The following is an 18894-nucleotide window of genomic DNA, read 5'->3' as shown; positions in this document are numbered from 1 at the left end:
ATTAGAAATTAGAAATTAGTCTTTCTCCTTTGGCATGTTCAAAATTAAATAGAAATACTTTGATAACTACCATTTCTGTCCTTTAGTGTGATATAATGTCCTATGGTGTGACGTAATGTCCTGTGGTGTGACACACATAGAAGAAACGCAGATTTGTTTTTATCTCAAAATATCTTTTAAAAACAAAGTTATGTATTGCAATAGGGGAGATATAAATATCACTCATCTTAAAATGGTATCATTTTCAGCAGTTTTGAATGGATGACAGTAAAGTTTGTCTTGTTGTCAAAGTTTGTCTTGAAATTGTCCAACAAGTCATGATGTTAATTATATTTTCATATTAAATAAATAACACTATATGAAAATAAGTGTCTAACAATGACCATAAATCTTTCTCATGCTATTTGTATATTATTAAGAGTTTTTTGTTTGCTATTTTTGCTATGTCACACCATAGGACAAATTTATAGTACAGTTTAGTATATATATATATATATATATATATATATATCTATATATATCTATATCTATATATATATATATATATATATATATATATACACACACTCAAAGATCAGACTTCACTACATAAATATGCATTTCTTCTACAAAAATGGACTTTTACAAAAAAAAGCATTACTGCCTATTTGTCAGTTACCCATATATAAATATATTTTTTATCGTAAACGAGGTGAATTTTGATTATATATGAGGCCTCTACGTGGTAAATTACCAGTGGAATAGGCAGTAATATAAAAGATGCAGGCTACTGCACAGCTGAGGCCTTCATTAACCTTTAATATCTGTTGCACGCCATGCCAAAAATACACAGAGACCATTGTAAGTTAATTTTCCCTGTCCTTTCCACAAGAACTGCTGACTTATATTTAAATGACAGAGTAAAACATTACTACATTACTGTTGAAATCAGCAGAGTTTATGAGTTTTCACACTTTTAGTGTGCTTTTAGTTATTTTTTTTTCTTTTTTATGAACTTTGGCATGCACAGGCTGCCTGGAGGAGGGATGGTTCATTTGGACTTCAGCACAACACGCAGTTGGTTTGAATGCAATAGGGTCTAATTTGTGGAAGTGAACCAATGTTGATGACGTAGAAATGTCTGTTACACAATAATGTATTTCTAATTGCTACTATTCTCCACAGAAATTGCATTTTAGCAGTTGCATTTTTCATTTCTCCTACAAATAAGACAAATAAGTGCTGTTTGTGCACTTTTCTTTATGGTAGTGAAAACAAAGGAAGTAAGAAAAGGTAAGTGTTTCCATTTCTTTCGCCTTCTCCTCTAGAGATACAGCATTATGTAGCTATAGTAAACAGTTGCGATAGTACTCATGAGCACTAGGCTCATATCGCTGATGCAAATGTACTGTGGTTTGGAGTCAAATAATACAATATAAAAACATTCAAAAGACACATTCAGAACCAAAAAAATTATCTTGTCCCCAGTCTGATAATTTTGTTATGAACTACTTGTAAGACAAAACATTCCATGATTTCAGTTAAGATGCAAGTAGGAATGACATATTGCATTCATTGAATCTAGTTTAAACTAAAAGGGAACCCGAGGGTGACAACTTTAAACATAATAATAAGCTCTTGTTTGTCCTGAACAACCCTTGTGACTCACAATGCGGCTCTGTTCCAAAAGCTAGCGAGCTGCCAACATAGACAGCACTTGAAGAAATCATAGGCACAAACCCAATGCTACGGTTGTTTAAAAAGGTAGGAAGCATGATTATGCTGCCTTCTAAGATGCATTCTTTTTCTAAACCAAAAGAAAAAAGAAGGTGTTATAAGATGGTGCATATAATTTATGCATCACTTAAAACATTGATAAAAAAACAATTCAGTCTAATTTTAAAAAAAACAGCAATTATACTCAATATTTGTGTGTGTTACTGTTTGTATTTTTATTCTTATTAGAGTATTATTTTGTTAGTCTAGCAACACGCTAACACCAAATTAGCCTCATGTTGGCAGGGCATTTCAAATCAGTTGAGATGCTGCCTTAAAGGAATAGTTTACCCAAAAATAAAAATTTGCTTTAGATTTGCCAACACTATCTCATGACCAATTCGTACGTTTACGAGATGGCTAATTCATATGAATTCGTGCGACCTCACTCATACGAATTTGTACGATTTCAGTGATGGGTAGGTTTATGGGTGGGGTTAGGTGTAGGTAATTCAGACAAATAACACCTGATCACCAATGGATCCTCTGTAGTGAATGGGAACCATGAGAATGACAGTATTGACAATATTTGTGAAAAAGTCCACGCCATGTTGTTCTCTTACATCACTCACATATTTATTGACAGAGGACTCATATTTTAATATTTCACATATTTTAAGTGACTTGTAGACTATTGTGATGCTTCTATCAGCTGTTTGGACTCTCATTCTGATGGCACCCTTTCACTACAGTGGGTCCATTGGTGGGCAAGTGAGGTACTGCTAAATTTCTCCAAGTCTGTTCCAGTGAACAAGCATATTCATCTTGGATGGCCCGAGGGTGAGTAAATTTTCAGCAAATTTGAATTGAACTATGAACTATTTCTTAAATAGCCAGCTAAAGGATTAGTTCACTTCCAGAATAAAAATGTCCTGATAATTTACTTAACCCCATGTTATTCAAGATGTTCATGTCTTCCTAATTTCAGTCAACCTAAAGAAATTAAGATTTTTGAGGAAAACGTTCCAGGATTTTTCTCCATATAGTGGACTTCAATGGGGATCAGCAGGCTGAAAGTCCAAATTGCAGTTTCAACGTAGCTTCAAAGGGCTCTGCACTATCCCAGCTGAGGAATAATGGTCTTGTCTAGCTAAACAACGGCCACAAATGTTTATCTTGCACTAGCTCTGCGACGCGCATACACGCCTTCACACATTACAAGATCACATTGGAAAAGTTAAAGGAGGAGTTCACTTCCAGAACAAAAATTTACAGATAATTTACTCACCCCCTTGTCATCAAAGATGTTCATGTCTTTCTTTCTTCAGTCGTAAAGAAATTACGTTTCTTTAATTTCTTGAATGCAGTTTTAGCTACATTAAAATGCATTTTGGAAGTTCAAACTCGCAAGCACCATAGAAGTCCACTATACTGAGAACATTTCTGAAATGTTTTCCTCAAGAAACATCATTTCTTTACAACTGAAGAAAGAAAGACATGAACATCTTTGACAAGGGAGTGAGTAAATTATCTGGAAATTTTTGTTCTGCAAGTGAACTTCTCCTTTAAGTGTGGTTAGTTCTTTGTCTGTGTACTTCAGTTTAGAAAGGTAGGTTAGGGCGAAAAACTCATCTCATCTCATTTTGTCCTCCACTCTCAAAATTGTCCAACATCGTTGTTTTACCTTTTTTTGTAAAGGGCGTTTAACTTTTTTTGCACGTTCGCTTTGTAACATTGGGTCAGTACTTCCTCCTATGTCATGCGTGAAATTTCCAACGTGACTACGTAATGTGTGAAGTCGAGCTGGTGCAAGACAAGCATTTATGGTTAAAAAGTATATAAATTTTAATTTTTATAGAAAATGGCTGATCTGCTTCATAAGATTCTTATTCCTTGTCTGGGAGCCCTTTGAATTTGGACTTTCAACCCACTGATCCCCAGTGAAGTCCACTATATGGAGAACAATCCTGGAATGTTTTCCCCAAAAACCTTCATTTCTTTTCAGCTGAAGAAAGAAAGACATGAACATCTTGGATGATATGGAGGTGAGTAAATTATCAGGACATTTTCATTCTGGAAGTGATCTAATCCTTCAACAGGTTTTAAAACAGAGTGCATGCTGGGAATAATCCTTATGATTCATCCATGCACACCATTACAGGGAAATACTGAATATTTTGATCCAGCCACTATACTGTGATACAAATATGCACATGCATTTTAAATATACTCATGTGGCTGAAAGTAGAAATATGCTACACTTGCAAAACTGCCAGATTCAACATTCATTCATAGTGGTTCCCAATTCCCCATACAACCTGAAGGCTGCTAAAACCAACCAACTTAGATCCCTAATTAGGTGTCATAGACAGAAACAAAACACAAACCCTGACAGGCTGCTCTTACCCACTGGGATTTCTTCAGTTGGTAATGCCACGCAACGCGAGACAGTGAGAATGTGCACGACCCAGTACACGAGCTCTCCTGGTACAACGTGTCCATTTGAAGAGTTAATTGAAAATATAGCCCTTTAATGCAAAATATATAAAAAATATTACATTTCTAATATCCCGGGGCTGTTTGAGAATATAGGTTTGGTCATTTATCCATCTCTCCTTTTAGATATTAATACAATATAAAAGGTACACAAGAAACATTCTGCCATAGACAAGTTGCTTTGTTCTCCAGCACATTGTATCAGTTCAATCTATAAGCAGGCGTGCTTACAGTATGAACAGAGATATCAGTGAGGGGAATATTAGGGATTCATGAAAGGATCAACTTTCACATTAAAGACTTTGCAGAGTTGCTGTGAGGTGCAGACTCCCTGGTACAGAATCTAAAATGAGGTTTAATATTTCACGACATTTTAGATGAAGTTCAAAACATCTTAACCTAGCTTAATGATGTTTCACAAAAAAAAAAAAGTCAGCAGGTTGGACTGGGGAACTTCAAACGTGTGATACCAATGTTGCTTGATATATAATATACATACATGCATACATAGGCTATACTTTAAAGGCTTGTGCACTCAACTGTCTCATTCGGCACAAATCCAAACATTCCATAACATTTCCATATTTGCGATGCATCCAAATGCTAAACTACTATTTTTTATGTAAATTACAGACTTTGTACTTCAGTCGCATTCAGTCGCTGATGTTTGGTTCATTGTGTTTTACTGTGATAAAGTACCAACTGCGCTGTCAAGTTAGCAATGCTAGAAGCCTGGAACTGATATGTTTTATGTGCCGGTGTGTGCCGGTGCGATTACTTCAACTTTCCTCATACCAGCAAAATCAACTTAAACAAAAAACAAATAGAATTTTGCTTTCTGCCATTTGAGTTTCCTTTCTGTCACAAAACTGAACTGAAACTCAGCAAATATAGGCTATGTTACGTGTCAAAGCTTTTCCCCTTGTCTATCAATTAACTCAATTAAATATACTTCAAGTATTTATTCCTTGTATGTACATCAGTGAAGTAAAAATCTGAAGGCAGTCCGTCACTTTGACAGATTACACTGAGGGTGATCTATTGTAAACTGTCGCTGTAATTCCCACCCCTGTCCAGCTGGTGGCGAGTGCGCTCCAGTCTGGCAGCAGAGCACAAGATCCAGAACAAAAACGAAACTGTCACGAATGCTATGTACTATGATTACGCGAAGGCGAGTACACACAAGCTACAACGATCTATCACGCCACATTAAAGAGCACCAAAACGGTATTTATTGCTTGAATTTCCTAATGAAAAGGACAGAATTTAAAATTTTTCATATCAAAAGTAACACAAAGCCTAGCCTATTGCTATTTATTGGAAGGAAGGCGCACTGTGTACTGTTCATTCATCAGCTGAAAACAGCATAGACCAAAATTATTTTGTTTAAACATTGCGCCGTCGTCCTGTAGGGTCGTGATTAAAAATGAAAATGTGAACAAAAAAAGCAATTAACTGTGTTATTAGAATTAAAATATGAAATTTAAAATTACAGGTAATAATAGATTATGACAGAATTTTTACGACCCTGTCCTGTCCAGCCATTGAGGCTGCAGTGGATTAGTTTTGTTTTTTGAGGGTAATGCACCACCGAATAAACAAAAAACGGAAGAGAGGGGCGGAGTCAGCAGTATCTCATTATCATTTAAAGAGACATGCATTAGACATGAAATTATTCGGTGTGAATAGAGCTGTTTTTGACAAAAGGGTAAAAAAGGTGTCGTTTTACATAACTATTAAGGAATTTTAACCAAAGTATGTTGCAGACATGTATAAAGAATCATACCAACTTGTGGAAAATGGGCATCTGATGTCCCCTTTAACACTGAAGTAACAAATTACAACTGCATCATGATGTCACTGGCACAATCGAGCCTGGTTAATGTCACTTATGTAACTGAACATGACACACCAGTTTTTTTCACTATGTGAAACAGAGAACATTTTATTTCACTCCAAACCACAAAGGACAAGAGCATTAGCATGAGTACTAGATTTTATGTGAATAACGACTTAAATTTTCAGTGTTCATGAAAAAAGCTTTTGTATGACTTCAAAAACCTTGGAAGTTCAGCATTAAAAAGGATGAGAAGCCCTTGAAATGTAGAGCTACCTCTCTCTATATGCCATGATAATCAATGTTCATAATTGATTACAGAAGTCCACAGAAGTCATTCACTTCAAAAGACGGCACAACAGAAAAGTCTTTTCTTTTTTTTTTTTTTTGCCGCAATACTGAAACATACGCAGTGCCAAGCTCCCTTATTTCTTTGATTCACCTTCCACAATAAACAAAATGGAGGTTGCTGATGACAAACAGACCATCTCTCCTAATATTCAGCTAAGTTAGATATATAGGGTGTATGTGCAGAATAGCAATACATTTGATCTGTCATTCACTTACCGAGCACATCTATAAAAGAATAATGCGTTGGTCTCAAACTGCTCTATTTAATGGTGACTCACTGTGGACTATGACAAATGGTACTGTCTGGTAAACAAGGCTAAGATTTAAGTGGTGGAGAAGATAGGTGATTATTCTCCGAAAAATGTGTGTGGGCTATCCTCATTCGATCCCTACAAAACAAACAAGCACACTCATTCTCTGATGATGCCCAGTATTGACCCGTCGGCTAGAAAAAATGACCTAGCAAAACCGTTTGGTCCGCACAAATGTTCAGGATACATCAAGAGAGCTCGAAGAGACCGCGAGTACAGTCTGTTCAAATTTCATAAAGGACAAATAAGACGTTTTAATCGTATTACATACGATTTGGCGTTCCAGGATTTGTGCCACTGTAAGAGTCAATCTAGCAATTTCGTTTTTGATACAATTCTGCAGGAGATTAAGTTTACCTCTCACCGATTCCTATTACAAGACTGCTGTTCATCATGTGTTTCTTGTCGCTTTTGCTCTCTCGCTTTAGTTGTTGTCATTACCCCAACAGCGCTTGTATATTTTCTTACCAGTGCTTATTAATTATCCTAGATCATGTAGAGATACATGCAAGTAATGGATTCTATTAAGGACAAAAGATCCATCATGATCACGAAACAGCCTTTGGCTAAGAGAGTGAAAAAGGAGGACATTCATTTTGTTGATTATAATTACATAGAAGAGACTCGGCGAACGGGCTACAGGTTACGGCCTCTAAAACTACACATCTTCAGATATGATTGGCCTGTATTAGTTTGCTTTATCTCAAGGAGGGTTAGGGTGCTTGCAGTGATCTTTCTCTAGTTAATTATAGACAGTGGATTTATGCGGATAGAAAATAGCAAATTTGCCACTGCTGAGAGTCAGCACCTCCTACTGAGGTGTCCACCGTATACACCACCCTGTAAAAGAAACACAACTGGAGAATTTAGACAAATATCCATCATTAAATGACTAGGATGTGAGATGAAGCCAGGGACCAAACAAATATCTGCATAACGGCTCAAAAGAGTAATGAAATATTCATTAAAATTCTCAGTTTTACGTATGTGTTGCAGCAAACACATATTGTGCCTAAATATGAATTTCTCTATAAAACTAAAACTGCAACCAGTTTAAATGAGCTAATAATTTTAAAAGAGTTGGAACAGATAGTAAAGGAAAAGCAGCCAACAAGGGAACCAGAATACATGGGAACTCCTTCAATATAATTTAAAAAGCATCCCAGGTGGCACCTCATGAAACTGCTTGAGAGAATGCCCAGATTGTGCAGAGCTGTTATTAAGCTAATAGGTGGCTAAATTGAAAAAGCTAGTGAAATACTTCTGAAGTAATAAAAAAAGTCAATACATATTAGTAAGTATATTGCATATGTATATATACGTTGCAATATATGTGACCCTGGACCACAAAACCAGTCATAAGTAGCATTGGCATATTTGTAGCAATAGCCAACAAGACATTGTATGGGTCAAAATGATTGATTTGTCCTTTATGCCAAAAATCATTAGGATATTATGTATATACTACATATAATATGTGTATATTATATTATTTATATACTGCAACACCAAGCTGATAATGTTACAGCGTCTCTCACACCTGAATGGGGAAAGTCATGTTAGAGGAGGCAATGCCTCCATTGCGATATGATTGGATATGACTGGTTATGATTGGCTGTGATTGGTTCATGCTATAAATCCCGCCTCGTGTTCGTGCACGTTCTGCATTTGTGAATCAGACTGAATGAACAATATAATAGTGTTAATGGGAAGACTAAATAAAAAAGTACACACCTCACACACTTAGACATCACCACTTTGACAAGTCAAAATCAAACTCCAAACGGCCTGAAAACATGATCTGTGGGGTTTGTTAGTGTGCATTCAGCTCAAGGTAAAGGTAAATCTCTGCGTCTGTAACAAATATATACAGAACTTTGATGACTGATGACCTGAAAATTAGTTTGTTATGAAAAAGAACAGCTGAACATCAGTTCATAAATAAAACATATTATTGTTTAAATAAAATGTATATTTTTTAAATTGTTACTGCCTTGAGTTATTATTTTGGAATAAACATAAAATGCTTAAAAACACTAAACTGATTTACCCTTGGTTTTAACAAATAGAATAGCCTATGAATTACATAAAATTACATTTTATTCAGATAGTGTAAGATATAGTTTATTTAACCAAGAAAATTAGATTAACTTACATTTAATAAAAAATAATTAAAAATGTGAGGTAATATAGTTATGAGATATTATAATAGCATGATCCCTAGCTGATTTGCAGAACTAGTTTTTATTTTGAAAAAACCTCTCAAGAAAAACAAGATGCATAAATAGCATACCTGACCTCCGCTGTCATTTATTTTAATTGCCTGTTTATATCGAAAGCTGATTATTTTCTTCATACACATAAAGCTTCTGTACACAAGTTCTGAGGGCAGACCTCACGGTTATGCATATTCACTAAGAAGAGGGGATTATCAGGCAGACATGTAAAGCTTTATGCCAATATTTGTAGCTGGCAATTGGAGGTTTGTTCAAAGAACAACATCGATGGAATTTTCTCCTAATAACCATTCAGTCAGGGAGTTAAAACATATCGATTAGAATAGATGGCCAATGATAATAAGCAAAGCTAACAGTAGAATGAATGTTTTCCCTCACTAAAAAATAACAATACACCATATTAACCAATGCCCATTTAACACAATAAAAAAAACACGAGTCTTGCAGAGTGGCCATTTGCACGGACTACTATGATGTAAAATGGTATTCCACATGGACATTATCATGGACAATTATCATGGACAATTATGCTGCTGTGCAGGATAGAGAAAAAAAATTTTCCTCCATAAATTTAGACCACAAATGGAGTCACTTACAATTTACAGTTACTTTTGATTTGTTTGCTCACCACGAAGATGAAAATTCATCAATACATATAACATTAACAATCAAACCCCATAAAATGTACACTTAGATCCACTTGAACACAGCAGTGTTTAATCATTATGTTACATAACATAAAATCTCACACTCGATCCTGCACTCCAACTGCTATATATAGTCTATAGGCTAATTCACAGACTTTACTCTAACTCCTTAAAAGGGGGGGCGCACACATCTAGAGCTAGAATCCCTATTTACATAATGAAACAGTAAAAAGGTTTTTACTAATGTTTGACGATTTCATAATCATTAGTAACACATTCAATCCATATCTCCAAAATACTCTACCTTTTTGAGCCAGAGTACACAGACGATGAACTTAGACGTGATTCGTAGCGTCGTGGACGTGCATCCCAGAGCCTGTGCTACACAAGCTTTTGTGCTTAAAAAGTATACAAATTTTTATTTTAAAAAAAAATTACAGATCGTTTCGCTAGATAAGACCCTTCTTCCTCAGCTGGGATAGTTTAGATCCATTTGAAGCTGCATTTAAACTACATTTTGGAAGTTCAAAATCGGGGCACCAATGAAGTCCATTATATGGAGAAAAATCCTGAAAAGCTTTCCTCAAAAACCTTAATTTCTTTACGACTGTAGACAGAAAGACATGAACATCTTGGATGACAAGAGGGTGAGTAAATTATTTGTAAATTGTTGTTCTGGAAGTGGAGTTCTCCTTTAAGCAGTAGCATAGAATTACATGCAGTGGCCTAGAGATTCAAAACATTTTGAGCATTCTGACAGTGCGTTTGGGTCCTTTGAAGTCAAAATATAGTATCATGAAGATGGTTGTAAACAAATTTATCATCAGTATTAATAAAAATGATCAGTAAAGAGGAAAAATGCTACTGATGCACTGATGCATTACAACTAAAAACCAAACTAGGTGCTAATATAATGCTAAATTTAGTTTTTTATCAACAAAAAACATCCAAACCATGACAAAACAAGCAGTTGTTGATGAAACACTCACCTTTTACAATTAACTGAATGAGTTTTGGGCGCAGATTGCGTTCACTCTGTATCGAGCAGGTGTACAAGCCCTCGTCCGTTACATCCACTTTCTGTATCTGTAAGCTGTATTCGTGTTTATCCCCCACATTTGATACGATGGACACGCGAGGATCCCCTGACCACTTGTCATTCCCTGCGTAAATGATACTGGAACGATTCAACCATGCTCCTTTTGAGATCCCATCCAACAGGTAGCATCTGAAACCAAAAAGAAAGCAGACAATTAAAGACCCCCTGTGGTGAAAATCAAGCTTTTAACATTGTTTACATGCATTTGTAATATGCTTCAAGACAAACCATGTCCAAATGTAACCAGTCCTGTCGATTTGCAAGGTGAGGCTTTCCATATCATTTGCTGTGTGAGATGGTTTTTGTACTATTAGCAATATATTATTAGCTGAGGTTGTAGAAAGCGATACATAAAATGCATTACCATTCTAATACACTGACTTGTAGGTGACACTGTAACTTGCTCTTCCTCTTTTCCAGAATCAGTTTCAGCGGAGACTAATTTGCATATTCATGAGTCCACGTATACTAAATGAGGTAAGGATGTAGAGCTATATTCAAGGCATGAAAACACTATTTTCATGGGAAAAATGATTAAATATGTCATTTTGATTATCAAAGATGAGTTTAAGGGATAAAACTTGTGACTGCAGGGGGACTACGGACAAGGACAACGCATATCATAACATCAGCATGAGATGAGATTATGAATGTAATTTCAGATATACACAGATCGAGAATATACAGACCAAGAATATGATTTACTAGCTGATCACTGTGGCTAATTTTTGCAGTTTACAAAAAACTGTCAAGAAACAACCCGTCTTTCCACATATAACACTCCAGACAAACAAAAAATGGTTCGGATCTTCATTTTATGTTAAGTATTAGAAGAAATTAGAAGAAGAAGGTTAAAAGAAATTGTTGAATAAAGTCGTTATTTTTGTTTTCTTTGCGCACAAAAAGTATTCTCATAGCTTCATAAAATTAAGGTTGAACCACTGATGTCACATGGACTATTTTAACAATATTCTTACTACCTTTCTGGGCCTTGAACGAGTCAGTTGCATTGCTGTCTATGCAGTCAGAAAGTTCTCGGATTTCATCAAACATATCTTAATTTGTGTTCCGAAGATGAACGAAGGTCTTTCGGTTTTGGAACGACATGAGGGTGAGAATTTAATGACAGAATTTTCATTTTTGGGTAAACTATCCCTTTAAACTCTTACTGAATAATAAACACTATCTGCAAATCATACAAACTACACCATTCCCTGGTGTACACAAAAGATACCATTAAAAGCAACAACAACAACAAAATAACTGTTTAATATTTAAAGCAGTGGTTCCCAGCTGGTGGGTCATGACCCAAAAATTGGCCGTAGGTCTGTTCTAAAACAGCACAGAAAAAACATTGTTAAATGCAGATAATAAAATGCAAGTAACTGTAGAATCATGCATTTAGGACAGCAAATTAAATAGGCTCAACAACATTTCAAGAAAACGCTTAAGGAGAAAGGAGAATACGCTTCCCATATCTTTTGTTGTTGACATCAAAAGCCACGCGGCCCAATTAAACTCCACCGTATTTTGGTCCAAATCCCTCCGTCACATTGCAGAAGCCAAATTATGCAGATGCCAACATGGACAGGTTGCATGACATGCCATGTTTTTGATTTTGTTTCAAGGTCATCCCATTTTGTTTGGATCCCTGTACTCATTTAAACATGACGTCTTCAAATTGACAGTTCTAACCTCGAAACACAGGACTTCAGAACAGCAAACCATGCAAACAAACGAAAAAAGACAGCTTGGAACTTCAATCTGTTTTCACGTCTAACATCTATTTGTTGTTTGTCAGCACTGGTCTGAGTGTCTAAGCTGTGAGTTATTCACACAGGATGCTCTTGAGGTTACAGGTGAAATGGGAGTCAACATATCCGTCAGTACCTCGCAGGTCTCAGCTCAGTTTCTCAAAGTTGACTGGATCTTTTGGAAAAGTGCTAAATGTGTTCTCATGGCATTCAAAATGCTGGGTTTGTTAAAAAGTGTAAACAGAATGATGAGACAGGATTTAAAACGATACAGTTGAGTTACCATTATGCATGAGAAAGGCCCACTGGAGAATGTGATTTAGAGCAGATCTTATTAAAAATTTATTGATGCTGCTAGAATACAACCTCCTAAATTAAAAGCATTTCATAATGTATAATTGCATGTTGTGTACAATGTTGTAAATCAAAGAAAAGCAACTATTAAAATATTAATTATCGTTATTGTTAGTACCATCTTAAATCTGAAATGTATGGCAAACTATCTGAAGTATTAGCGATATGTCATAATTTGTCCAGTTCATGCAAGCCACATCCTTGAATTTCAATGACAGACAACAGAGTATAACTTATGTAGGCCTATATTCATGAGCATAACTAATTAACGAAAATAGAGATGATATATTGCTCACATTAACATTAATGCCACAAGAGATATGAGATGCTACAGTTTTTCCACTTAAATAAATAAATACTAAGCACACATATGTGACCCTGGACCACAAAACCAATTGTAAGTAGCATGGGTATATTTGTAGCAGTAGCCAACAATACACTGTATTGGTCAAAATTATCGATTTTTCTTTTATGCCAAAAAACATTAGGGTATTAAGAAAAGATCATGTTCCATGAAGATATTTTGTAGATTTCCTACTGTAAATATATTAAAACCTTATTATTGATTAGTAATATGCATTGCTAAGAACTTTATTTGGACATCTTTAAAAGCGATTTTCTCAATATTTAGATTTTTTTTTGCATTCCAGATTTTCAAACAGTTGTATCTCAGCCAAATATTGTCCTATCCTAACAAACCACAAATCATTGGAAGGCTTATTTATTCATTATTTATTATTTATATTTATGTATAAATCTCTCTAAAATTGACCCTTATGACTGGTTTTATGGTCCAGGATCACATATATAACCATGACTTCAGATGAAATGTTCACCCAAACACGCACAACTACTACAGAACATGGAAATACATTATTAGGATTTTGCAAATGTTAATAGTCCATTAACAATTTTTCATTTGAAATGTTCAATGCTCTTAAACATCTAATGTAATTTCCATATTCCATGGCAGTATTATCAGACTATTTTTTATGTTGGGGAGACATACTACTGGAGATATTACAAAATATACTTGAAGATACACTTGAAGAAAGGAAGTCATACATGTTTGAAAAGACATGAGGGTAAGCAAATGATGTGAGAATTATTATTATTATTGTTATTATGGGTGAACTACCCCTTTACTATCATTTTATAATATCGATATTATATTATTAATAATATAATATTAATTACTGTTATGAATCTGATCCTTGCTGTTCCTTCTGCTCACCCCCAGACTCCATTTCACAGACACCCCAGCCTATGAACTGATCACGGACTCATCAGTGACAATCAGTGGGACTATTTAAGATGCACTCTTTCACACACAGAGCTGAGTATTGTTTGTTTGTTTCGTACCAGCATTCCTCAGCCTTTCCTAGTTTCTGTGTTTTTGCCTTGCTTGGTCTTTGTTCCATGACCTTGGACTGTTTCCCTTGTTTTGTTTTTTATTTGATTGTTTGCTGCCAGCCCTGACCTTTGCCTGTTTATTGGATTACTCTTTTGTCTCACCCTGGAAATAGAGGATTTTCACTCACGTCAGATTTGGTCAAACTCGGATGTAAACAACAGCATGGATTGGATGGTAAATGTTCTACTGAATACGTTGGTAATTTATGCTGTCTAAACCACAGAAAAAATGTGTGGAAGCCGCTAAATCATATAGAGAAGGACTTCATGAACAGAAAAGGGCACAATATTTTGACTAAAGTTAATAGATGGCAAAGATACATACGAGCAGTATTAATTAGGATATTAGCCTAATCCTGGTTCAGTTTGGGCAACCACAAACGCCTTTTGTTCCTCAGACAGTTTTTTGCACTCTTCTCTTTGCTTTGTTATAACTTTTGGTAATCTATTGCCCTTCAAATGTTTTTCCCAGTCCAACCAATTAGTACAGCCCAAAACATGTCAATAATTGACCATTTTCAGCAGCAATAATCAGCAAAATATGTGAGTTTTGTTTGGTTCAGTGGCATTGTTTACTTTCCGTGCCGCCAATATGGTCGACTGATGATGTTGTTTGACCACGCCTGTTTGACTATGCTCTTAAATAAAGCCTGCATATCTTTAACTTCATTGTCACGCTCCCCTATAGTGTTAATATCAATATGCTGTACATTATTTAACTTTTTTCCTAAACCTTAACAAAAAATATTAAAAGCAACCCTCTACATTGCAAATAAATCACTCACATATGCGACTAAATCTTTACTCTGGGTGACTAATTCATGTCTAATGTTAGCCACTGGCTAATAAATTTTCAGATTTTACTCGCCAGTGTGTGAGTTGGATGCGAAGTAGAAGTTTAGCACAGATATATTTTCACTCGCCGAACAGTGACTGAGCGCTTCAGTGTTTCATTCTCTGTCAAGCGACCTGTGTTATTTTTTCAGTTCATCTCAATGGATGCACAGTGTACCTGTATTTGACGTACCGTAAACTCTAGTATGAAGGTGCATGACTCGCCGTCACATTGTCTCACACACACAGAGAGAGAGAGAGCGAGAGAGTCTTACATACTATGCTGAATGGACTACTTGCACTGAGCCTTGTGACGCTCTTCCGTTCTGAAATCTTACGGCTCAGTTATTTCCGGTCATATACATTTTCAATGCGCTGGAATCATCTAGTTGATTTAAACCCCTAATAAAATGAGAGTTTGCGGGATGATTTAAAATTCGGAAATTTTCAGAGACAGGAGAAGACATATTCTGATGAATACTGTGTACAAAATTTTCCAAACTCAACGGAACGTTAAGTTTTAATCCAACATAAACCGATCTTTTACTAAAACCAAAACTGTACATTCATCAGGTATGAAATATGATCAGTAAAAGAAAAAATACTATTCATGAGAATGCATCAGGTTAGTGGGGAAATATATTTATTTATTATTCATAATGCACATTATAACATTTCAGAAGGTTAAGGGTGATTCATGTTAACGCAGAGAATATAATTAATTGTATTTTAAATAAATGCCAGCCCTAAAATGCAGTAATAATCTGCGTTCTCATGAAAATCTGTCTGTACGTAACTAGGTGCGCTGAACCCTAACCGGAAACTACCGAGCCGTAACAAGTAGAACACGGAAACGATATTCTTTGTCGTATTTTCCTATCAAAATAACGTTCCTTTGGAATTCTTCAGCTTTTAAGAACTGCCGGTTTCTGGGGTAGTAGGCGGAACTAATGCGCAAACGACAATCTCATTGGCTGGTGCTCACTATTACGGTCCCTGTTGTGATTTCAGCAAATCAGTTCAAGCGAACGCACACAACCTGATTAATATTCATGAACCTAGCAGCTCATTAATCCTTAGTGCGTTTTATATTGTGCTGTTGTATAATAATAATAATAATAATTATTATTATTATTATTATTATTATTATTATCAGTTTTATTGTTATTTTTTCCCTTTTTTTTTTACAGAAACAGTGAATGACCAAAAAAACACCACCACCAGTCCTAATTTAAAATGACTCCTATGCATTCATACATGGTTACCAAGTTTTAATTCTAATTACTAAAGTTCTACCATTATCACATTATAATGCTTGACTGACTGATGTTTAGAGTGTACTTTCAGATATTTAAAAAGCTGTGCCATTTTACAAACATATATATATATATATATAGATTACACTAAAAAAATTACTAGCTAATGGCGGTTCAATTGCCAAGGTGTCCGTTGAAGGTTGAAAAGGGACAGTTCACCTAAAAACCTGTCTCACCCTCATGTCATTCCACATCTGTATTGGTTTTTTTTTTCTCTCTGTTGAACATATATATTTTAAGAAAATTCTCTTTGCTTTTTTTCCACTTACTTTGCTTTTTGCCCATTCAACAGAAGTCACTGGTAACCAAAACTGTTTAACAGTCTTACAGGTTTGGAACGACCTGAGGGTGACAGTTTTTAATCAGTTTTAATCAGTTAAAATTTGCGAAGGAATAATATTAAAATTGAACATGAAAAATACATGAAAATTGCAAAGAAAGAAATTGTTCATTTTAATTACAGAACATAGAACAAATATTTTACAAACCGCTACTAGCACTACAGTTAAATGATATTAACATTCATAAAAGCAAAAACTCAATAGACCAGTAATACAAACTTATCAATTCTAAATAATTTGCTACAAGCTAAACTCTTTTGATTTCCTTGTAAAAGCTCCTCAGGCATACTGCTCTACATCACTGACACTGAAGGTTTCATCACCATTTCTAACCCCTGAAACAGCAGGATAGCTGGTGTCAAAGCACTACAGAGATCTACTCGGACATACCTCACAATAACTCCTCACAAAGGCATAAGTGCTTCCTACTGAGGTGTAGGCCACTGTGAAAGAAAGAGTGTGGACCTCCACATGTGCTATATTTCCTTTGTGCCGCCTAGAACGAACAGGTGGAAAGGTTCAAAGCTGATTTCATGTGCCTACTAGCATGTGCTGGTCTTTGAACTCTTGGACTGTAGGATTTGTGTGTGAGTGTGTGCGTTTTCACCTTGTTTCAATAGTGGCTAGCTAGACCCATGACTTCCAATCAAACAGTTGATGGTCTCTCTGACTTCCATAGTTTTTACAATACTATGGAAGTCAATGAGGACCATCAACTATTAATTTACCTCAAAAGAAACTCATGCAGGTTTAGAACGTGAGGGTGAGGAAATGATGATTTTAATGATTTTAATGATTAAAATGATTTTAATTTTTTAGGTGAACCATTTATTTAACAGTTATAGGGCCCTGCGATTTCCGCGATGTGGAAAACACAGATGGAATTGTGGAATCTTGTCATAAAACAGATTTCACTGTATGACACGGAATGTCATGGAATTTGACAACTTTTGGAGTAGGTGAGCATGGGTAAATCAAAACATGACATGGACTAGTGTCAGTGAATATTAAACCGCAAAAAGACTATTTAAATATGAATCCTGTAAATACTGTGTGACTGAAGCGCGTGTGACGCTTGCTGTGTTTTCAGCCTCTGCCGTCTCACTATATATGTACATGAACACATAAACAATCTCTAGCATTTTACTGTTTCTTTTGAGAAAAACTGTCATTATATCAAAAAACAAATAGAAACTTAAAGGTCTTCACAGAAACCTGTCAAAATAAAAGTTTGGTTTAACTTGAAGAAATTGTGACAGAAATATATTGTTTAATGCAATGATAGTACTACTACTAATAACAAAATTATTATTAAAATATTATTTTTAAGGAATATTTACCAGAAAAAAAATATTTAACAGAATTTATTTAGCAAATACACAACACAGTATTGCTGGAAAACAAAGAAAGAAATAAAATAATTATTTATTTATTTATTACAAAATCAATTAATTTGAGATGCTTTTGATTATTACAGTTTAATGAAACAATTAAAATGAAATCCAAACAATTAATGGAAAACAGGATTTGGTAAAAAATAAAATAAAATAAAATAACATATGTGACCCTGGACCACAAAACCAGTCATAAGGTTACATTTTTTCATCTGAAAGCTGAATAAACAAGTTTTCCATTGATGTATGGTTTGTTAAGCTAGGACAATATTTGGCCGAGATACGACTATTTGAATATATGGAATCTGAGGGTGCAAAAAAATCAAAATATTGAGAAAATCACCTTTAAAGTTGCCCAAATGAAGCTCTAACGAATGCATATTACTAATCAAAAATTAAGTTTTGATACATTTACAGTAGGAATTTTACTAAATAGCTTCATGAAACATGATCTTTACTTAACTTCCAAATGATTTTTGGCATAAAAGAAAAATCAATAATTTTGACCCATGCAATGTATTTTTGGCTATTGCTACTTGTATACCCCAGCGACTTAAGACTGGTTTTGTGGTCCAGGGTCACATATTTCATAGGCTTTAAAAGTGTAATTTTTGTCAAACTTTTATCAAATTGCTATTAAATTGTAAAAGTTTCATGATTTCAAATAATTAGACATGCATTCTGATTCATAAAAATTTAATTTAGCTGTAACTGAACCATATGCTGACTGCTTTCTTTAATAATTCATGGCTAATTTTTAGCCATGGTTTAGCTTGGCTTTACATTTGTAATATGTATGATATATTTTTAGACAT

At 35.0% G+C, this 18894-nt stretch overlaps 1 protein-coding gene and 1 long non-coding RNA gene across 6 annotated transcripts in view; one reads left to right on the top strand and one right to left on the bottom strand.

Moving 5' to 3' along the window:
- Nucleotides 1-18894, bottom strand: part of negr1 (neuronal growth regulator 1) — a 141260-nt gene that overhangs the window by 101821 nt on the left and 20545 nt on the right. For all 3 annotated transcript variants that reach the window (XM_051111970.1, XM_051111971.1, XM_051111972.1), the window contains exon 2: nucleotides 10564-10802. In XM_051111970.1, coding sequence (XP_050967927.1) covers nucleotides 10564-10802 — 239 coding nt within the window. The remainder of the gene's footprint in view (nucleotides 1-10563; nucleotides 10803-18894) is intronic.
- LOC127166584 (uncharacterized) lies at nucleotides 1129-14833 on the top strand. 3 transcript variants are annotated; one of them, XR_007827920.1, is made up of 6 exons: nucleotides 1129-1272; nucleotides 1670-1743; nucleotides 2448-2535; nucleotides 11094-11150; nucleotides 13755-13866; nucleotides 14022-14833. It is a non-coding gene; the product is annotated as an uncharacterized LOC127166584 (long non-coding RNA). The 3 variants fall into 3 exon arrangements; XR_007827922.1 differs by lacking the exons at nucleotides 13755-13866; nucleotides 14022-14833 and adding an exon at nucleotides 12302-13114; XR_007827921.1 differs by lacking the exon at nucleotides 1670-1743 and having other exon boundaries at nucleotides 1166-1272.

This window comes from Labeo rohita, chromosome 6 (assembly GCF_022985175.1).
Source record: "Labeo rohita strain BAU-BD-2019 chromosome 6, IGBB_LRoh.1.0, whole genome shotgun sequence".
Taxonomy (NCBI): Eukaryota; Metazoa; Chordata; class Actinopteri; order Cypriniformes; family Cyprinidae; genus Labeo; species Labeo rohita.
The sequence above is the reverse complement of the archived record's forward strand: the minus strand, read 5'-3'. Positions and strand labels throughout refer to the sequence as shown.